Source organism: Mesoplodon mirus (genome assembly GCF_964341445.2).
Source record: "Mesoplodon mirus genome assembly, chromosome: 8".
Taxonomy (NCBI): domain Eukaryota; kingdom Metazoa; phylum Chordata; class Mammalia; order Artiodactyla; family Ziphiidae; genus Mesoplodon; species Mesoplodon mirus.
Genome location: NC_138984.1, coordinates 44,719,520 through 44,743,213, shown reverse-complemented (window position 1 = coordinate 44,743,213; position 23,694 = coordinate 44,719,520). Strand labels below are relative to the sequence as shown.

Below are 23,694 nucleotides of genomic sequence, written 5' to 3'. Positions count from 1 at the left end.
GATGAATATGAAAAAACAGTAATTTTTGAGACTAAAATTTAACTCTTCAAGGCTTAAACCTTCTATTTTAGTTATCTTCTAAAGAGTTTGGATTTACATTTTCCTACCTTTTAAAGCTGACAATCGGGAACATCATCTTACTATAAGGTTGTCAGTGTTAGGTGATTATGCTGGAAGTAAGCTTCATTCTTGGGGAGGAGGGCACTGCTTACAGTGAATGCTTGCATTAAGCACCAGAATCCTGACCTTAATTAGCAGCTGATGTCTGTCTGCTCTAGAAAGACATCTGTAGCAATATCTGAAAGAACTTTTTTTTTTTTTTTACTGACAAGTTCATATAAACCATAAAAGGATGACCTGGGAATGATGGGACCCAGCCTAAGGGTGAGTCCATATACTGTTTACCATACAGAAAACCTAAGCTGATTCATCCATGAGGCAAAGAGTAGACTGTGCTCCAAGTACCTAGTACTAATGACCACTTCTTCCCCATTAGGACCTGGTGTTCCTAATGAAACTCTAGCTAGATGACATTGTCCTCTAGCTGAGGACATTGTCCCAATGGCCTGTAACCTGTCAAAATATTACTTTCTGAATCCTGGTTCGTTGCTCGTCTGTCTGCATCTCCACCCAGCCCTGGAGCAACACTTCTGTGCGTTGGAACACGGTGTCTTTGTGCGAGGGCTTGTACCACAGGCTGAGCGCATGTTCAGACTCCATCTGCAAATGCTCCCTGTCTGGTTGATAAGAACCATCCTTATCCAGGGCATTTTGTTTTCATCCAGTGTTTTTTCTTTTTTGAGGAACTTTTCTGTTTCTCCATTAGAGGCTTTGCAACATGCTTGCTGCCAATTACTCATTGGGCTGAGAATGGGATCTCTTTGCGTGGTGTTGCCCTTTCATCTCATACATCTGAGAGCATTGTAGGATAATCCTACTTAAATCTTTCTCTGCTGCTCATAACCTGTATTGTCTCTGGAACAGAGATTAATTTCCAGATTGGATCTGGGCTGGAAAAGTTCACTCATCTCTTCATAAGTCCTTAGACTTTGATCCTTCTTATATCGTTCAAATACCCTCTCTGCCTGCAAATGCTTGAGATTTTATGGTTAACCTTTCTATTCCCTCTGCCTGTGATGCTCATCCCTCCTCCTTTGTCCGTTTGCTTCTAACCCAAGTGTCCTGGGACCCCCAGGGGTAGCTAAGAACCTCTCCTTTGTGCAGCCGTAGCACTTCGTGCAGACCTCTTAGGGTATTGTATTTAACTTATTTGCTTCTGTGCCTGTCTCCCCACTAGACTAAGTTCCTTGCAGGCAAGGAGGATTTCTCTTCATTTTTATTCCCTTTCATCCAGCACAGTGTATGTTACATAGTGGTATCTCAGTTAATGTTTATTGAGCAAAATTCATGTTCTTTGTAATTTAGAAATGTTCTCAGGGGTTATTCAGCCATGTTATAGATGGTTTAAATTAGAAAAGTAGGGCATCATAATTAATTCACACTCTGTTAGGAATTGCAGGATGACTCACAATTAATTGCTTCTGTATCTTGAATACTGTCTTTCTGAAAAACAAAACAAAACAAAACAAGTACCAGTTTCATTATAAGATAATCACCAATCAACTTATCCTGTCAACACTGTGGGTTGTGGTTTTGTAAGAAATTAGAAACTCATAAGTACTTTTCTCCTACCATTATATTTTGCTCAAATAAAGAATCAAGGAGTTTGACCAGTGATTTCGGTTTTCCATGGTGTAGTGTTTTCTGCTGAATCATCTGCTCTTTACCAGTTGTGTTCTTTATAGATCAGTTATCTATAACACCTGCTCTAAAATTGTCTTTATTTCTTGTCTACTTTTATACTTACTGACTTCTTGTTGTGAAATAGGAAAGCAATGATGTTGTTTCTGAGCTATTTCACTGTAGGTGTTCAATGGGTCTCTGTATTGAACATTTTTTGAGAGGCATTTTTCAGACTATTTTTCTGTATTTCCAGACCTCTTAATGCTCAGGCAAACTCTAGGACTCCAAACATATGCTCTATATTCAGCATAAAGAATTTGTCCAGAAGATGATCTAGTAAAACATATTATAAATTCCTTTTTATTAGCAAATCCTTAATTTCATGAGTGTGCATGTATTCATTTCCTAGGGCTACCATAACAAAGCACCACAGATTGGCTTTAAAAAACAGAAATTTTATTTCCTTACAGTTCTGGAAGCTAAAAGTCCAAGGTCAAGGTGTTGGCAGGATGTATGTCTTCTGAGGACTTCTCTCCTTGGCTTGTCTTCCAGTGTCTTCACCTGGTCTTCCCTCTGTGTCTGTCGCTGTCCTAATCTCTTCTCACCAGGACCCTAGTCATGTTGGATTAGGGCCCACCCATATTACATCATTTCACCTTCATCACCTCTTTAAAGGCCCTATCGCCATATCTAGCCACACTCTGAGATACTGGGGGTTAGGACTTAGACCTTCAACATATGAATTTTGGAGGGGACACAGTTCAGCCCATAACAGTGAATACTACGGCAGTTTAAATATCCCATTCAGACATTAAAGAGATTCTCAGGTTGCTGCAATACTTTTCAGTGATTATTCAATAAATATGTTGTCTACTTCTTTCCCTTTTCATAGATCAAAATGCTGCCTTCCTTTCTGCTCATCACTTTACACTTGCCGATTTTTTTAAGCCACCGGCTTTGCCAGAATGGTTGGTGAGGGAGGAATGCTAGTGTCCTCTCTTTTGGAATTTTGGGATAAAAGTTTTATCAGAAAAAAGAAGGATACTTGGACACTTTTCTTTAAAATAATAATAAGAATAGTAATAATAATACCTTTCATTGAGTGCTTATTATGGGCAACTCACTGTGTTGTAATTATTACAAGCCTGCTGAGTTGATGTTGTTGTCTGCTTGATATATGAGGAAATTGAGGTTCTAAGAGATGAAGTAATTTGCGCTGGATACTTCTGATTTTGTGTTTTCACCTTTACGGCCCCTGTTTGGTCCCAAAGAACTATCAGTTGTGAGATTAGAAACATGGAAAAGAACTGAAAGGTATGTCAAGCTCGGAGTCACTGGGCTGGTTGGTGGCAATCCGAGACCTAAGGGTCCGAGAAATTACAGACTCCAGAGGCTGAATTCCACGTGGGTAGAGAGAGGTTTGAAGGCATAGCGCAGCCTACCTCTTATGGGTTACTTAGGGCCAGGCCCTGTGGACTGTGGCATGGATAGAATAGCGGTTGTCATGGTAACCCTGATTCAGAAGTGGGCTCAAAAGAAAGGTATCAGATAGGCAATATGAACACAAGGAAGATGTAGTACCACATCTTTTTATGGTGGGATTATGGGCAAGAATTACCTGGAGCTGCTTAGAATGAGCTAGATCAGTTGTTCTCCACCTTTGGCTCAGTATGTGAATAACCTGGGGAGCTTTCAAAAGCACAGAGCCTGAGTTCCAATCCTAAAGACCCTTAACTGAGGGTGCCATGGGCCTCGACACTGTAGTTTTTAACAGTTGCCCGAGTAAATCTGATGTACAGGCAGAGTTAATAAGAACTAATGAGCTGGGTCAGAGGTTGGCAAGCTATGGCCAGGGGCCAAATCCGGCCTGCTGCCTGTTTTGTAGGACCCAGGAACTAAGAAAGGTTTCTATACTTTCAAGTGGTTGAAAAAAAAATCACAAGAATACTATTTTGTGATACATGAAAATTACATGAAATTTAAATTTCAGTGTTCATAATTCGAATTTTATTGGGGCAGCCATCCATGCTTATTCATTTACATGTCGTCTGTGGTTGCTTTCATGCCACAGCAGCAGAGTTGAGAATTTGCAAAAGACCTACAAGACCTATTTACTATATGGCCCTTTATAGAAAATGTTTGCTGACCATGAGTTAGGCTAAGTTGATGTTATCAGCAGGGCTGCTTTAGAACCTGGAAGGAAACATATTTGTGTAAATTGTGTGTTTGTATAGTGTATTTTGCATTTTAATCTCCTGTGGGCTTTTCCTTGCTGTTTCCTAGCATTGGGACCCTGGCTGATGGATTTATAGCAAGTTTGTTCAGCAAACTTTTTATCAAAGAGTTTTGAAACATACTTTTTTCTTCAAAACATATACGTAAAAAGCATAAAGTCCAAAGAATATGACAACCCAGACCTTTTCCTTATTGAAGAGCTCCTAAATCCATTCTAATATCCATTTCCTATCCCATCCCCACTCCCTCAACCCTTTTGTTGTCTTTGCCCATATTTCTTTCTGCTCCATATTTGCAGTTAATACCAGCTGGATGCCCGAGAGCATTTCGTTTCCTTGATCCGGTGTTGGAAAAAGAGGACACTGTTTATAAGAATGATTTTAATATATAAATACAGTTGAGTAAGATTAGGAAAATACCACTGATTGTCAAATTGGTTTATTTCTTTTACCTTCTAGTTTTCATCCACTTGGATTTAGAACACAAGGAAAGCATTAAGGTTGGGAAAATTAACAGAAAATGGAAAACAACCAAGAAAAAGAAATCCCCTGGGTTGTGTTTTTGTAAAGAGAAGTAGCCACCGTTTGCTTCCAAAACAGCCTGTCTAGTTCAGAATGAGAGAGATGGTAACCTTATGCTTGCATTCACCATTTTAGGCCTTTATTTTGTTTTTACTCATAATTTTGGTGGTGGTGATTGTGAGAGTGAAAGCTAGAGGCTGAGATATATTTATCAATTTTGTAAGCATGTGATATCATGGATTTTTTAAAAAATAATGAACTTGTATCAATTGAACTGATACAAAAAAGTGTTTGATTTCCAAATAGTTATTATTCATCATTGGATGACAGTTTTCAATGACCTTGAGTCTCTTTGTGAAACTGCTTGGTGTCTTGGGTATTGCAAGCGGGACCACATATTCACATGTTCTCATTTTTAGCCTGTCCTTCACCCATCATAGTGAAGTGGCTACAATCCCAGGCATATTTACCCTACAGCCACCTGGAAGGAAGCCAGCAATGTCATTAGAGATGGCAGTATGCCCAGACTATCTTAAAAAAGCATCATCTCTGCTACTAATTAAGTTTCAGGAAGGGTGATGTTTGCTTTTATATTAACAAGCATTTTGAAAAGGCTGAGAGCAGATATGTTAGAAGCAGTTTTCTTATTCCTAAGAGTTTATGGTTAAATTTAATTGTCCTTTAGCTTCCCCACTTCTGAGTTTGGAACACTGTCTGCTGGATGATGGATGTTTTGGGCAGGGGAAAAACTAGGTGCTATTTGCATGTTTTGTATCTCTACCAGAACCTCAACTTATTTTCCTTTGCTTTTTTTAGGGTTCTGTACATTGGCCTGGCCTGCAATACGGCTCGCTATATTTATATTTCCTACCTGGAAAATGCCTGGACTGTTCTCCCCATGGAAGTTCTTCAAGGCAAGTTAACAGTTGGAATTAGAATTATTTTTCTACCTGAGTTATGCCTACATGAAAGTTCAGTGGCCCTCAGCATCTGACTCTACGAAGGAAGGGTAGAGGCACTGTTTTATATGAGTTTGAAGTGGTTGTGAAGGAACAGGTTACGTCAGGGGGCTGGTTCCTCAGTTCCTCTGAGTGTTCTGTGTTTGTTGAGCCAAACAGAGCTGGATTATTTCCCACACCCTTGTGTTGAAACAAAGAAAGAGGAACTCTGCAATAAACTCTCATGTACAGTTGTTAGGTGTACACATCCAAAGGTGGTTTTAAATATAAAAGGATTTATATTTTAAAGATTTTGGTATTTTTGTAGGTTAACTATACTTACTGCAAAAAAAAAAAAGGTTGTCATAATTATTATATTTCTTCAGTTACTTTGATCACCTCTAGTGATTTGTAACTCAAGCTTTATATATTGATTTCTATTCATTAGCTCATATAATCCAGACTGTATCCTGAGAAGTTCTATTAGCAGCTTGGCTAAACCATTTTGTGATTGGCATTATGATTAAAATAAAGGTTCAGGATAACATCATTGGAGTTGAGGTCTTCCGGGGCTGCCCAGGCTCCTAAATCATTAATTGTACCAAACAGTCTATGACTATATACAATTTTATTAGCTTTATAGATTGCCATTGTCATTTTCCCTAACCCTGAGGATGCAAATGCTGTATAATCAACATAATTCTTTATCATAATATCTAAGATGAAAGACTCAAAATTACATATCTAAACAAAATGTATAAAATGCAAAAGCTCATTCACCAAATCCCATCGTGGCAATGAAAAAATAAAAACCTATCCTAATTGAAAGGAGACATAATTTATAGTCACATTAAAATTATAAAATTCAAATATGTACACACTTTAAAGGTGCTTTTCTCAGGTCTGATGCAGTGGTATAAATGATGAAAAGAGATTTTGTTTATAAATATATAGAAAATGGAAATTTGGTCTTATAGTAAGAAATTATTGTTTGTAATAATTAGAACTCTTGAATAGTCTTCTTGAGGTGTGGCATATATCTCAGTATTGTGTCATGTAAGAAAAACAAAGCACAGAATATGAACTGCAGGAAAGAAATGTGCAACAACAAGGTATAAGCAACACAGCCTTAGGGGTTCCCACCTCTAATTCTGACTCTATTCTGTGAGGCAGGGTGCTCGCCTGACTTAACTGCTTTATTTATTGGTATGACACCACGTGCAGACTCTTACTTAAAAAACACAACAAAAAACAAAAAAGCTGGTATACCTGTTATAATAATACATGAATAATACATGCATATACCTTTTTCTCTCCTTTTAATTTAATATGAATTAGATAAAAAAGGATGATTTGCATTAGTGACTTAAGAAAATAGAGCAGGGACTTCCCTGGTGGTCCAGTGGCTAAGACTGCGCTTCCCAGTGCAAGGGGCCTGGGTTCGATCCCCGGTCAGGGAACTGGATCCCACATGCCGCAACTGAAGATCCTGTGTGCCGCAACTAAGACCTAGTGCAGCCAAATAAATAAATAAATAAATATATATATATATATATATATATATATATAAAAGAAAAGAGAGCAAAAGAGAGAAGCTTTTTAAAAACAGTGGTTAAAGAAGACATTTATAACAAGAGAAGAATTTTATAAAAGGGAAAAAACAAATGCTGTTGTGAATCCAAAATGTCTTTTTTCCTGTTAATTTATTAAAGATATGTTAAATAGCCACCAAGAGTCACGCAGCATGCTGAGGGCTGGGAATATAATTAAAAAACAATATATTAACTTAGGCCTCAAGGTCTCACTGTCTGTTCTGGAAGCCAGATGTATAAATACATAATTGCTACCCAGTGTGTTAGATGGAATCAGAAAAATGTGCCAGGTAACAGAGAAGGAGCTCCATGGAGGGAATGATTAGCTTTGTGAAGCAGAGAGTGGGAGGATGATATTATTAAAAGATTCCCCAAGGAAATCACAGATAAGCTGGATTTTGAAGGGTGACCAGGACCCCACCCGGTGGCCTAAAGAGAAGCAGACATTTTGGCACAGAGAAGAGCCACGTGCCAAAGCACAGCCGTGGAGAGCGGAATGGCATCTCAGGAAACCTGAGTGGGAGGCTTTGGCTAGGGCTCGATGGGTTTGTCGTCCTAAGCTCCTGACCCAGGACATATTTTTATAATACATATTTATGTGCACCTTAGGGCAGTTATCCCTGCTTCCTGGGGCAGGCTACAGTTTATACCTCTGTGTTTCATTTTCTTTCCCCCGTGCCAGCAGAAACCTAGTTACTGATCTGAAGCAAGTAAAAAGGGGGAATCTGTAAATACGGGGAGTCTCCGCATCTAACACAGGGCCCTGCGACCAGTTCCACGGAGCTGTTTGCGTCTAAAACTGGAGGAGACGGTTTCGTTCCCTGGCAGAAGTGAGTGCCGAGTGTTTTGGCTGTACAACAAAAAATCCCTTGCCTTTGTTTGACCATGCCCACCCTACGGAAACCAGTGGATTATCTAGGTGGAATAAATCCTGTTTCACAGGAACACTGACTGAACAGGTTTGTTTTTCCAGTCTGAATTCTTCCAAATCTACAAGGCTCATCCAAATGACTTAAGTCCCTGTGCTTAAGGCAGCTCTACTTAGGATGCAGTAAAACAAGAAATGATGACAAAACACGGAATGATTTAAGTACAGGACAAGCCCACTGTCATGATAGATGCCCCTTAATCCCTTGACTGGAACTGCTACCTGACGATTTCCAAAGACCCAGCCTTAGGAGGTGGCGGGGGCGGGGGGGGAAGCAGGACATTGGCTGTCATCACTGATGGTCGTGACACTGAACAGTCAGCACTTCCACTCTTTGATTCCGGCCCCAGCGCCACACAGAGGGTCTTCTTAAAAATAGAGGTGAGGTCTAGCTCTTCAACCTTTCACCCGGGGCCTCATCCCCAAAACACCATGAGAACTAGTACCACCTAGTGGAGCAACGGAAGGGGAGGAGATAAGGGATGTGCTTTATTCCATCTCTGGCTACTCACCTCTTCCTCTTCGGGGTTACCTGTAGCTGATGGAGTTAGATTCCTTGTTCTCCTTCATTCCCTGAAGCTCTTGATCATCATCTCAGCGTGTGTCTCCTCAGGCTATGTTGGTAATAATTAGCTGATGGGATGGGGATAAAGCAAATCTCCTCCTCTCTAGACCCCTAGGAAGGAGGCTATGTGGGTATCTATTCTGGGGTCAAGGTAAGGCTGTTGGGGATTATGAGGATGTTTCTTTCCTATGATCTTTCTCACGTCTAGTAGCCAGTGTCTCTCGCAGCCTTTTAGCCGTTCACTTGTCTTTTGCAGCAAACGTGTTATTCAGTAGGCAATGGGTGCCACCATGTAAAGAAGCAGAAGGTGTATTTCCTACTCATAAGGAGCCTGTAGTTTATTTTAAAAAGAGACACAGTGGGTCTAAGTGCCTAAAAGCATTGCTGGGTGCAGTGGAGGGATTAGGATGGTTTATATTTATTGATAAGATCTCATTTTAAGAACCCACATGTTTTTCTCCTTTACTTCTGTACGAGAAGCATTTAAACATATTCTTGATTGTGATCCGGAGTACACACTTCTGATAAAAATCAAAGTCAAATTTGTTATGCTCATTTTTATGCCGGTGTTTGTTGTGAATCCTTGCAAGACTTTGAGATGAATGTGATTCAAATTATTTTTGCTATTAAAATGTATTTAAGGAGAGTAAGGCCAGACCAGGGCTGCTGTAACTAAAGAGGTCCTTTTGTGATACTCAAATTAATGGCTCAAGCACTGAAGGGTGAAAATGAGGTCTGTGTTGCGTCCTTCTCTGCAGATTGCTTGATCAGTAGGATCCGGGTTAAGATTATGATGAAAGATAGTTTTGTTTTGTTTTTTTGCGGTACACGGGCCTCTCACTGTTGCGGCCTCTCCCGTTGCGGAGCACAGGCTCCGGACGCGCAGGCTCAGCGGCCATGGCTCACGGGCCCAGCCACTCCACGGCATGCGGGACCCCCCCGGACTGGGGCACGAACCGTGTCCCCTACATCGGCAGGCGGACTCTCAACCACTGCACCACCAGGGAAGCCCCCAAAAGATAGTTTTTTAATGTCACCAGTAGGAAGGCTTGAACTGACATTTATGAAGCTTTACTCTCTTATTTAGTATGCCTACTCAGCCGAGTGAGAATCATGTTTTCCTTCCTCTCATGTTCTGGAAGAACATGGAGAAATTATGACAGCATTACAATGAAGCCCTTATCTGACAGTGGAAATTCTAGCCGTGATTCCAGGCCATTATCATCCATATTGGAAATTTTCTGTCTGACTTAACCCTTAAAACACAAGTAGCTTGTCACATGAATATATAAGATATACAAAATGCTCTAAGTTTAGTATTTCAGTGAATAAATTGGCATACGGATGTCATTGATGTTACTGCTAAAGTTAATTTTTAATCAGAATAGTCATAAATTGTAATAGAGCAGTTTCATTCTTTATCATTCCCATGCTTTACAGTTACTAAAAGTTCTTATACAATCTCTTAAAAATAGACATTATTTTGTCCCTTCAGAATTCATTTTAAATATCTTCTGCTGCAAGAATCCTTTTCTGGCAAACTGCATCTGACACTTAGCTCTTCCTTTTCTGAATTGGTCTCAGAGTTATGGACTGTATTACACAGTTTAGCACTTAATTGTTACCCAATTATTTTATTTAACAAATACTAGTTTTACTTTCTGACTTAGTTTTAACCCTTAAGTGCAAAGACCACACCTTACAGTTTTTGAATTCTCCAAAGAAGCATGCACACAGGAAGATATACTGTAAATGCTTGTTGTTTGACTTCACAGTCCCCTGCAAAATGTACTATAGTTGATATTTTCTAATTATTAAAGCTTTTGAATAATAGAGGAAGTTCTATCTCAGAAGCTTATAAATATGTGAAGGAAAGCTGAAAACTAAATTTAAAAGTTAAATCTTTAATATGTTAGCTTTTTCCTTAGGATACCATCCTGCCATCCATTGCACATTTGTAAAAACAGCAGTGTGTTTTAATCATTTACTTAACTTATGTCCCCACCTCATTCTACAAATTATTTGAGACAGCTTACCAAAATATGCAGTAAGCTGGAAACCATAAAGTGCTCAGGCTTGAATTAGACTATCTTGTATTCCAGCTCCCCTACCTATAAGCTCTGTGTCCTTTAGGCAAGCTGCTTAATCACTTTAAGCCTCTGAGACTTTTGTGCTACGGAATAGGCTAATATGAGTATTAAATAAACTATTCTATGCAAAGTATATAGCATATTACCTGGCACATAGTTAGCCTTCAATAAATGTTAAATAACATGCAATAAAAGTAAAATAAAAAGTTATAATAAAAATCAGGACCAGGGGAAATGTAACTTAGAAGATTCTACCCTAAGAGGTTACATTGCAATTATGCATGAAAGCCTGGCCATAAATGACTAGTCAGTGTACAGTGTTTTGAAAGTTATCTTTGGGGAAGTGAAATTTTTACTGGCTTTGCTGTAAAAGCAGTTCTCATGTGTGGCTTGCTATGAGGAGACATTGGGCATATAGTATATAGTGTTGTTAAGTCTTGACCTTAAACACAGGCAGTTTGGGGTGGCAGTCTCCTAAGACCTGTTTTAAGGTATGCCAAGGGTATAACGCCAGCATGTAAAATTCACGAAGGCCCCCAAAACATTGTTGTATCGGTTATAGACATTTTTTTCTTAAAGCAACTTACATGTCTTTCTTTTTTTACCTTGCAAAGTGAAGCTTATAGAAACTTCATTTCTTCTTTCCATTTTTACTCATACGTGGGAGTTGGAAGTTTTCTCCATTGTTACCCAGGGTACCTGTTATCCACAAGTGCTTTCTGCCCCATATCCCAGCCCGCAGGCCACTGCCTGCTCAGTTTCATTTCAGCTCTCTTTTGCTCAGCGGCTGTTACGTGTCAAGCCCTGTGCCAGGTCCCGGTATATTTGTTCTCCTCAAGGAGCTCAGTCTGCTCCTCCTTCAGGTAAATCCTGCCCCCTTCCACCCACCAGACTATAAGCTCAGTGGTGGTTAAACATGTGTTCTGTATATTGTCACAGTCTCAGTGCAGAGCAAGGGCTCCGGCACGTGGTCTGGGTGCTCAGTGAGGACTGTTGAGTGAATGAATGCAGGAGATTCTTTGCAGTGCTGCACATGGGCGGGCATGGAAGTGCTGATTGTTGCGTGTCATATATAAAGTCTCTTTCATGCGACACAAGAAGGTTTATGAAGCTTCTGCCAGGTCCCCTGCTCTTTGTGGGGTCCTCTACTCTTTTTGGAAGGTCCACCGCTGTTGGTGGCCCTGACTTTGGCAGAGATACCGGCGTGTTGTTCACCTGCTATTTCCTTTTCTTCATGGACACACACTGGACTCCACTTCCTAGCCTTCCTTGCAGTTAGGTATGAGCATATGACTGATTCTGCCCAGTGGAATGTAAGCAGGAATGACGTGTCACTTCTAAACCCAGCCCATAAACTTTTCCATGTGCCATCCTCTCCTCCGTCCTCTGCTGGATATCGGTGCCCAGGGTAACCATGTGAGGAAGAAGACAGAGTCCCTGCAGCCTGGGTCCCTGAATGACTATGTGAAGCAGAGCTGCTACTCTTCCTGTCCCTTGACCATTGGACTTTATATGGGCAAGAAAAGAAAACATCTCATGGGTGAAACCACTAAGATTCTGAGGTTTCTCTCTTACAGCAGGAGCATTACCTTAACCAATACTGACTCCTTTTATTGCCTGCCCAGTGGAGGGTTTGTTTTTGCTTTGGTTTGGTTTTTGTTTTCTTGTGTTGTTTTTTGAAGAGTAGTCTCTTACTGGTTTTTACCAGGTTGATCTTTCAGAAACTTTTTTTAATCTCAGCATTTGAGAGGTACACTGAGCTAATTGAAATGTATGCTTTGGTCAATGGAAAAGGTTTGTCACAACTGATTTAGTGTGCCACTGCTAAAGGGATATGTATGTTTCGTTCAGTAAGCACAAGTCAGCGGCAGAGCAAGAAAAATAAAACAAAACAAGACTAGTTCCCGGATACCGCATCAGTTCTCACCCCTCCCAGACATTATGATGTGATTTCCCCAAGCCAAGCAGCACTGTACAAAAAGCAGCTGTCTTCTTGGGAAGAAAGGATATTTTCTTGTTCATATCAATACATGCCATGTATTGCAATAGAGCATTCTTGTGGGCCAAGACTGAACAATCTTGAAATTCATGTTGCAGGATCAGGTATGGAGGTTCCTTAAAAAACTAACAATAGAACTACCATATGACCCAGCAATCCCAATACTAGGCATATACCCTGAGAAAACCATAATTCAAAAAGAGACATGTACCACAATGTTCACTGCAGCTCTATTCACAATAGCCCGGAGATGGAAACAACCTAAGTGTCCATCATCGGATGAATGGATAAAGAAGATGTGGCACATATATACAATGGAATATTACTCAGCCATAAAAAGAAACGAAACTGAGCTATTTGTAATGAGGTGGATAGACCTAGAGTCTGTCATACAGAGTGAAGTAAGTCAGAAAGAGAAAGACAAATACCATATGCTAACATATATATGGAATTTAAGGGAAAAAAATGTCATGAAGAACCTAGGGGTAAAACAGGAATAAAGACACAGACCTACTTGAGAATGGACTTGAGGATATGGGGAGGGGGAAGGGTAAGCTGTGACAAAGCGAGAGAGAGGCATGGATATATATACACTACCAAACGTAAGGTAGATAGCTAGTGGGAAGCAGCCGCATAGCACAGGGAGATCAGCTTGGTGCTTTGTGACCACCTAGAGGGGTGGGATAGGGAGGGTGGGAGGGAGGGAGATGCAAGAGGGAAGGGATGTGGGAACAGATGTATATGTATGACTGATTCACTTTGTTATAAAGCAGAAACTAATAAAAATAAATAAATAAATAAAAGAATATTGAATATTATAAGGTAAAGAGTTACTTGGGGCATATAAAAAACTTGATATTATGTGTGATGTGAACTCTTTTAGGATGGAGGGGAAGAAGGTAGTAAGAATGTACATTTAAAAAAAATTGATAGATTATTGGGCATGTTTGATATTATCAAGAAAACCTCTCAAATTAGATGATTACATTTATTATAGAATACTTTTAACAGTGGTTATGAGGATGTATAGTATAGTACTTAAGCACTGAAGTTCCGAGCTTAGACACCCTGGGTTCAAATCCTGTTCCACTACCCTATTGTCTGTGTCACTTTGAACAAGGCACTTTTAATCTCTCTGTACCTTTTTGGAAAATGAAGAAAAAAATGGTACATATTACTAGGAAGAATAAAGGAGATAATCTTTGTAAAATACGTAGCACAGCTCCTGGTAGAGTAAGCTGCTATAATAACGTTATTAATGAGAGAAATTAAATGTTAATCATAATTATTTCTAATGGTTCTAGGTTACTCAAATGTAGTGTATTCACAGACAGTTAAGGTCTTGGCAGTAAGTGGTGTGAAAATATCTCTGAGTTTCTGTTAGCCTGGAAGGTAATCCCGAGGGACTCCAGTAAAGGTAAGAAAGGACTGAGAAGCTCAGTTTCCATGACCTACGTGGTCTTCCAGCGTTATTTGTTGTCAGTTAACATATGGTGTTGAATTGCCACTCAAAATTATCAGTAGTTTTGTAACAAGTAGCCAAGGAAGAGTTAATAACATATTGCAAGGAGAGTCAAATCATGTGCCTTTGTTACAAGTGTCAGTCACGGGGGTAACATCCTTTTATTCTTACTGTTTGATCCACCAACTTAGTTACCTCATACTAAAAGGTTTAAAAAGGTATAGCTCTAGGGCTTCCCTGGTGGTGCAGTGGTTGAGAGTTCGCCTGCCGATGCAGGGGACATGGGTTCGTGCCCCAGGAAAATCCCACATGCCGCGGAGCAGCTGGGCTCCTGAGCCATGGCCGCTGAGCCTGCGTGTCCGGAGCCTGTGCGCCTCAACGGGAGAGGCCACAACAGTGAGAGGCCCGCGTACCGCAAAAAAAAATTAAAAAAAGGTATAGCTCTAGGGTAAACACATTTCCCAGTGACACAATACATTTGCTTATTTATTTCATCATGTAGAGAATAATCACCTACTCCTTTTTCACGGTTCTCTAATAAAAGGGAAAGAAGTAGAAACATTTTCTTTTTTCTGCTTATGATATCTTTTACCCTCTAAATTTTAAAGGAAAGTTGTTTAATACCTAAAATACAATTTTACAAATACGGAAAATGGTGGAATTTTTTTTTTTTAGATTTCTAGATTGCTTTATTATAGAGGACCAGAACACAAGTGTAGTAAAAATATTGGCAAGAGCTTCAGATTATTAACATGATTACTAGGTTGCATTTTCAAGTTTAAGAACAAGAAGCAAAACTCCACAATTGTCATTTGTATACAAGGTATTGTTATCAACCCAATCCCCTCTTGTGGATTTACATTTGCTAATTCTTTTCTAGGAAGTAATATGGATTCTTCTATTTACATGATATTTTGAAATAAAGGTTTCAGAGAAACCAATTTTAATTCTACATCTACCTTGGAAAATGTTGGAACATACAAGCCAAATGGCTTTCGTTCGTCTGCTTTTAGTACCAGAGAAAAAATTTTTTACTGAATGCTTTACTATTTTTCCCTTCAGTTAATGCCCTGAGTTGCTTTAAAGAATGTTGTTTCCAATGATCTAATCAGTCCCCAAAAAGCAACGAGGAAACTCTGGAATTCTAACTACAGAGAATCTTTTATAACTGCCACTTAATACCAGCCAACAAATTTTAACAATAGTTTAAAAGTATCCTAATTTAAGTCATCCTGCTGGAAAATGCTTTAATTATTTTAGAAGACTCAAAGGTTTAGAAAACCCTTAGAATTAAAAAAAAAAAAAAAGAAACCCTATTATTGGAAGATTTTGTGTGTGTCCAAGCCTTCACATTTAAGAGAATAACTGCTAGAATTATATTTGATCTAGAATTATAGCAAAAATATATTTGTTACTGTTTTGGTCACATAAATACATAGACCCATCTTTGTCTACTTGTAAATCCTGTAATTCATTGGTCAAACATACACATAACAATAGACTTGGCATCACCATTAAAGTTAATTGACAACCATTTGATGTGGTTTCACGTCTTTGATGATTCATCTTTAAGAAATAATTTCCAAAATCTATGCTGGATGTTACTATTGAATCTAATTAATGTTGAATAAATTTCATTTTATTTCTCATAATATTTTTGAGTTTTTTCCTTAGTGTTAATGAAAAACTATGCATATCTGAAAAGAAATGGAGTTAGCATCTTTAATAATCTATTCTCTAAAATATATAATATTTTAATTGTGTACTACTGTGTCAGCATTTACAGTTAAGACTCTATCCAGGCATTATTCAATTCTGAGAAGGCTGGCATTATCTAAGGTACTGCAATTGTTTTGTCAGATAAAGTAAATACTTCATTGGAATTCTGTGGAAATTAAGTGTGCATACTGCCTCTTCCATCTTTCTAGTTAAAAAACAGCCTACTTGAAATTATTACTGAAACATATAAGAAAAATTATTTTGATATTTCTCAGTTTACTATAGGGCATATAATCTAATATACCCAGTGAAAATAGTGTTTATTCTATTATGGATCTACTTAAGTAAAATCATCCTGGTAATTTGATTATATGTCTGACATTGTGAATTTTACCTTGTTAGGTGCTGGATAGTTTTGTATTCCTACAAATATTCTTGAGCTTTGTTCTGGGACACACCTAGATTACTTGGAACTAGTGTGATCCTTTTGAGTCTTACTTTTAATTAACATTACTTAGATGGTACCAGAGCAGTGTTTAAACTAGGGCTAACTTTCATAATACTAACACAAGACCCTTTTGAGTACTGTACCAATCCCAGGAATCACGAGTTTTTCCAGTTTGGCTGGTGGAAACAGGTATTATTCCCAGCCCTGGATGGGTTCTGAGGAATGCTTTCTGTAATGCTTTTGGGCGGTTCTTTCCCTGGCTTTGGGTAGTTTCTATACACGCTCTTGCTCATCAGTACTCTGCTGAATATTGGGGGAAACCATCTGCACATCTCTGGAGTTTCTGTGAAACTCTCTCCTCTCTGGTACTCTGACCTGGAGCTCCAGCTGCCTTGGTCTCCCCAGACTGTCAGCTGCATCTCTTCAACTCACTGGTTCCCCCTCTGTGCCCTGCAGCTTTCAAACTCTGACCAGGCAGTAAGCTGGAGCTCCTCATTGTTTCCCATATCTCTGAGATCACTGTCCTTGTTGGTGATGTCCAGTGTCTTGGGAACTATTGTTTCATATATTTTGTCCAGTTGTTTGTTGTTTCAAGAAGGAAGTAAATCCAGTCCCTGTTATTCCATTTGGGCCAGAAGCAGACTAATGTCAGATTAAATCTTAAATGAATATTAATCTTTCAGTTTAATTTTCCAAAACATAGGTTAAGAGTTTCTGATATTATCTCCAAATGAGATTATTTTTCAGGAAGCAAGTCCAAGACTTAATCTAGGCAGAACCAGATGATCTCTTAATCCTTTCCAGCTATCTATAAAACCTGTTGTGACAATATCTTCCTATTACATTTATTTTCCTTATTAGTTTTTTGGCTGCATTGGGTCTGAGTTGTGGCATACGGGATCTTTGTTGAGGCATGTGGGATCTTTTTCGTTATGGCATGCAGTCTCCTCGGGTTTCTCTCTAGTTGTGGCATGCAGGTTTTCTCTCTCTAGTTGTGGCACGCGGGCTCCAGGGCATGTGGGCTCTGCAGTTTGTGGCACGTGGGCTCTCTCATTGGGGTGTGCGAGTTCAATAGTTGTGGCGCATGGGCTCAGTTGCCCCGCAGCATGTGGGATCTTCGTTCCCCAACCAGGGATCGAACCCACGTCCCCTGCATTGGAAGGTGGATTCTTTACCACTGGACCACCAAGGAAGTCCCTCTTCCTATTAAAGCAGTGCTCTAGTAAAGATTTAAATTCATACAATGCACAGTTGCTGTACATTAAAATAATGATCAAATTTTCTTTCACCTGTTATCTTTACCCTCCCCTCCCTGCCAACAAATGGTGAAGATGTAATGAAACTGGTAATGAGGCATTGTAAATAGTCTGTACCCCCTTGGAAAATAAATTGGAGCTGTATATTAAAAGGCAAAAAAAAAATTATATTCTTTGAATCATTAACCCCACTTGTAGAATTATAGCCAATGTAAATAAGATATGTAAAAAGCTGTATCTCCAGGGCTTCCCTGGTGGTGCAGTGGTTAAGAGTCCGCCTGCCGATGCAGGTGACACGGGTTCCTGCCCCGGTCCGGGAGGATCCCGCATGCCGCGGAGCGGCTGGGCCCGTGAGCCATGGCCGCTGAGCCTGCGTGTCCGGAGCCTGTGCTCCGCAACGGGAGAGGCCACAACAGTGAGAGGCCCGCGTACCGCAAAAAAAAAAAAAAAAAAAAAAAAAGCTGTATCTAATTATAATGGAAAAAATTGGAAATAATCTTTTAAAAGTGAAGTACAGTTGATTTACAATATTGTGTTAGTTTCAGATTACAGCAAAGTGATTCAGTTATATTTTTTTCAGATTATATTTCATTATAAGTTGTTATAAGATACTGAATATAATTTCCTATGCTATAAGTAAATCCTTGTTGCTTATCTACTTATGTATAGTAGTTAGTATCTGTTAATCCCATACTCCTAATTTGTCACCCCTCCTGCCCTCCCTCTCGCTTTTGGTAACCATGTTTGTTTTCCATGTAGTCTGTTTCTGGTTTGTATATAGATTCATTTGTATTATTTTTTAGATTCCACATATAAGTGACACTGTATAGTATTTGTCTTTGTCTGATTTACTTCACTAAGTATAATATTTCTAGGTCCATACATGTTGCTGCAAATGGTAATATTTCATTCTTTTTTATGGCTGAGTAGTATTCCACTGTGTGTGTGTGTGTGTGTGTGTGTGTGTGTGTATATATACATATATATATATACCACATCTTCTTAAGCCAATCATCTGTTGATGGGCACTTGGGTTGCTTTCGTGTCTTGGCTATTGTAAATAGTGCTGCTATGAACATTGGGGTGCACGTACCTTTTCAAATTAGAATTTTTTCCGGATATATACCCAGGAGTGAGATTGGTACCTCTATTTTTAGCTTTTAAAGGAAACGCCATACTGTTCTCCATAGTGGCTGCATCAATTTACATTCCCACCAACAGTGTAGGAGGGTTCCCTCTACTCCACACCCTCTCCAGACTTTTTCACGATGGCCATTCTGACCCATGTGAGGTGATACTTCATTGTGGTTTTGATTTGCATTTCTCTGATAATTAGCAGTGATGAGCATCTTTTCATGTGCATGTTGGCCATCTGTATGTCTTCTCTGGAGAAATTTCTATTTAGGTCTTCTGCCCGTATTTTGATTGGCTTGTTTTTATGATATTGAGTTGTATGAGCTGTTTATATATTTTGGATATTAACTCCTTGTTGGCTGCCTCATTTACAAATATTTTCTCCCATTTCTTAGATTGTCTTATCATTTTGTTGATGGTTTCCTTTGCTGTGCAAAACCTTTTAAGTTTGATCAAGTCCCATTTGCTTATTTTTGCTTTTTCTTTTGCCTTGGGAGACTGATCTAAGAAAATATTGCTATGATTTATGTCTGAGAATGTTTTGCCTATATTCTCTTATAGGAACTTTATGGTATCATGTCTTACATTTAGGTCTTTAAACCATTTTGAGTTTATTTTTTGTATATGACATGAGGGAGTGTTCTAGTTTCACTGATTTACACGTAGCTGTCCAGCTTTCCCAACACCACTTGTTGAAGAGACTGTCTTCTCTCCATTGTATATTCTTGCCTCCTTTGTTGTAGATTGATTGACTGTACATGCATGGGTTTATTTCTGGGGTCTATTCTGTTCCGTTGATCTATATAACTGTTCTTAATGTCAAAATAGGTACCCAGTAAGAGGTCAATATCCAAAATATATAAGGAACTCTGACAACTCAACAGCAAAAAAACCCAAACAACCCAATTTGAAAATGGACAAAAGACTTTCTCTAAAGAAGATTTACAAATGGCCAAAAAACACATAAAAAGATGATCAATATCACTAGCCATTAGGGAATGCAAATCAAAAGCACAATGAGATACCACTTCATACCCATTAGGATTGCTATTATAAAAAAACACAAAATAACATCTGGTGAGATGTGGAAAAATTGGAACTCTTGTGCATTTCTAGTAGTAATGTAAAATGGTGCAGCTACTGTGGAAAAGTCCCTCAAAGTATTAAATATATTATTACCATATGACCTAGTAATTCCACTTTTAGGTATATACCCAAAAGAACTGACAGCGGGGACTCAGATACTTGCACATTAGTGTTCACAGCAGCAGCATTCACAATAGCCAAAAGGTGGAAACCGCCCAAATGTCCGTTAACAGATGAATGGATAAACAAAGTTACAAGGCTACATATCCTTTAGCCTTAAAAAGGAAATTCTGGCACGTGCTACAACATGGATGAACTCTGAAGACATTGTGCTAAGTGAAATAAGCCAGACACCAAAGGACAAATACTGGATGATTCCACTTATATGAGGTACCCAGAGCAGTCATATTCATAGAGACAGAAGGTAAATGGTGTTTCTCAGGGCCTGGAGATAGTATTGTTTAATGGGTGCTGAATTCCAGTTTGGGATGATAAAAAAATTCTGGAGACGGATGGTAGTGATGGTTGCACAACACTGTGAATGTACTTAAAGCCACTGAACCATACACTTAAAAATGTTTAAACGATAAGTTTTGTTATGTATATTTTACCACAAAATCTTTATTAGGTATGTATATGTGTGTGTGTGTGTGTGTGTGTGTGTGTGTGTATATATATATATATATATATATATATATATATATATATATAGTTAAGTCAATAACTCATGTTCCGTAAGAGTAATGTAAGCAGTGCTGATCCGTCGCCCTGCCCACTTCTCCTCCTCTCCAGGGGTGACACACGCGGCCATCTGGGCAGCCTGCATTTCTTATCTCAGCGCTGCGGTTCCCCCAGAGCTGAGGACGTCTGCTCAGGGCATCCTGCAGGGCCTTCATCTGGGTCTGGGGAGAGGTTGTGGAGCCATGATCGGAGGCGTGTTAGTCAATTATTTTGGTAAGAATGGTTTTCTCTTTTTCCCTTTCTTCATGAAAACTTACAAATTTTTTTAGCAGCCCCTCAATAAACACTCAAATTATTACTGACGATTGCCAGAAGCTAAACTCCATTGTTCATATATTCTCTTTCTAGCTTTCATGGTAGTCAGAATTGAAGAGCAGCATGCTTCAGTAGTTAAGATGATTAGAGCCAGCTTGTAACCATGCACTCTTCTCTGACAGCTTAATGCGATGCTACTCAGATACCTCAAAGGAGCCAAACAAATGAATAATCACATGTGCTTTGGGTTTGAAGTAAAGTACCCTAAACCTGCTGAGAATAATGCCAGAGGAAAGAGAGTTCAGCATTGTTATTCCATCAGGAGATTTTGAACCAAAAAAATCTAACTATATGCTGGCTTTGGTAATGTCGCTGCATCTGTGGTAACAGTCTGTCTGCCCTGTCAGATCTCCCTTATTGGAAATCCAAGGGCGGGGCTGCTCTAGGAATCGTGATTATTCAGGTCCCTAGAAGGTGGGCTCAGAGATGTCTGAACTTATAGCACTGCCTGAGCTCGGCTGTTCTAATTACAGATCAATAAGGTGGTTTAATAGGTAGTTAGGTAAATGGTCTTTATGAAGAGAGCACCGCTGAATTTTAAAAAGGCACTCGGAGACAGTCCTCTATTTTATAAATGCAGTTTTAAAATTTGATCAATGACAGATATCCAGCACCAGCACTTGGATCTCTTGACACCTGCCCAGACCTGTGCTTTTCCTACTATATGAAGCTAATGGCCATTTGCCATTCTTTGCTCTGCTGCCTTTGCCCTGAACGTTAGAACATTGACAGTTTTGGATGAGGGCTACCTGTCTTTCCGGGAATTACCCTACAGAGTGCTGTTTGTTTCCACAGGGGCTGCTGCAACCTTCCGAGGAATTGGCATGGCCTGCCTGGTGATCCTCCTGCTCTTTGCCCTGATCCAGTGGCTGGCAGTGCCAGATGAGCAAGAAGGTAAGCATGTTCATTGTTCCTTAACGGTTCTAAAGGTTGAAGCCATGGGGAATTCTGCACGTACCCCTCAGAAACCCAGAGGTGGAATCAGAGTGTACCACAGACCTGCATGGCTAGATTTTCTCAGGGGTGTATCAGTGAACTCGTGCACCATTGCTGGAGAGAAGCCACTTGCTATGTTGAAAAGAATACTGGTTGTTTTAGGCAGCTTGCTTTTGTTTTGTTTTATGGTACAAGGTACTGGGGAAAGTATTGGTTTTAAATTTCTCTGGTATTCTAAAGAGATTTAAAATTTAAATCAAATATATATAGGATTATACAGTAATTTTACTATTAGGGGTAGGAAGTGGTATTAATCTCTGTGCTTTTACCTTCATTTGATAAAAATGTCTAAACCTTAAATTTGAAGTTCTCCCTTAATTAGGCATGGCCTTCTTAAAAGTATTATACAGAAGGAACGTTATATCCAATATAATGTGTTGATGAGAACAAGCTTTCAACTTTTGGGGGGAATCAACTTTTTTTTTTCAATGAAGAAGGCCAGCCATTAAAACAAATACTCTTGGGTGGGAGGGAGATGCAAAAGGGAGGGGATATGGGAACATATGTATATATATAACTGATTAAATTTGTTATAAAGCAGAAAAAAAAAATTCTTTCTCAGCTCTTGGGTCCTGGAACAGGGCTCATCTTCTATGGTGTCCTGTCCTTTGAGGAGCATTTGCCTCAAGTACCCGAAGTGCTTGTTAAGAGAAAAACTAACTTGTTACAGAAACCGCAGAGACAGATTTTAATTCCAACAAGTTACTCAGAAAGAAAGACCAGTACTGACTTTTTTATTCTTGTTCTTTTATAATCCTAACTAGATCGTATCTCTTATGCAGCTTAGTCCATGCCTTCAGTAAAAGGCCAATAAAGGCAGCTACTGTGTGATTTTTCCTATTTTGATGTTTATCTTTAAAATCTCAATCCCGTAAATGGGCCTAAGGCAACATTCACTATAATCTATACCCCACAGATGTTATATACGTTAACTGAACCAATACATTTCATAAATAAATATGTTAATGTCTATTAAGCCCTGTAAGGAGACCCTGGAAGGTAAACATCACATTCATTTGCTCAGTACTTGCGCCAAGTAGAGAAGCCGCCCTTGGTACACGGCAACTTATCAACATTCCCAAGCATACTAGAACGGGCTTATGGAGGTTGTCCATTTCTTCAGTTTTTATTATTTATTTATACATACATACATACATCTGTTTAAATATGTAAAAACTCTGAAAAAATGATTTAAACATGGCTTTCTCTCCAGACAAGACAATGCTGGCAGAAAGGATTCCTGTTCCTTCTAGTCCTGTTCCCATAGCAACCATCGACTTGGTCCAGCAACAGACAGAAGATGTTCTGCCACGCGTTGAGCCCAGACTTCCACCCAAGAAAACCAAGCACCAGGAAGAACAGGAGGATGTGAACAAGCCAGCCTGGGGTGTCAGTTCCTCTCCCTGGGTGACCTTTGTTTACGCACTCTACCAAATTAAAGAGATGATGCAGCTGACAAGAGACAACCGTGCTTCTGAGATACAGCCTTTACAGGTAAAAAGTTCCTCTGCTGCCTTGCCTTAAGCAGGCTCAGTTGTTTCAGCTATTCAGTTAGTCATTCAAGAAGATTTATGGGAGGTGTGGTGGGGGACACGGACATGCAGACAAATAACTTTAGTGCTTTGTGACAAGTATATTATAGAGGTGTATACAAGGTTCCATAGAGGGAAAATTCTATCTTATGCGGTTCCGGAAGGCCTCACAGAGAAGACAGTACCTCTTGAAAGAAAGAAAATGAATCCATTCTGATTTTATATATTTCTTCGAAATGTCTGTTTTGGTGGACATTAGTTACAGTATGGATATATGGTTCTTGCCTTGGTGAATTATATATTAATCTGTAATTTAAAAATTCTAATGGGGACATTCTATATAATAGGACCTCAATAAATATCTGATCAGTTAAGTAATACTCTGAGCCACTAA

At 39.2% G+C, this 23,694-nt stretch overlaps 1 protein-coding gene across 1 annotated transcript in view; it reads left to right on the top strand.

The window, feature by feature from the left end:
• MFSD6 (major facilitator superfamily domain containing 6) overlaps positions 1-23,694 on the top strand; it is a 71,522-nt gene that overhangs the window by 43,243 nt on the left and 4,585 nt on the right. The window contains exons 3-6 of the mRNA XM_082631123.1: positions 5,316-5,413; positions 20,509-20,670; positions 21,568-21,666; positions 22,982-23,262. Coding sequence (XP_082487249.1) covers positions 5,316-5,413; positions 20,509-20,670; positions 21,568-21,666; positions 22,982-23,262 — 640 coding nt within the window. The remainder of the gene's footprint in view (positions 1-5,315; positions 5,414-20,508; positions 20,671-21,567; positions 21,667-22,981; positions 23,263-23,694) is intronic.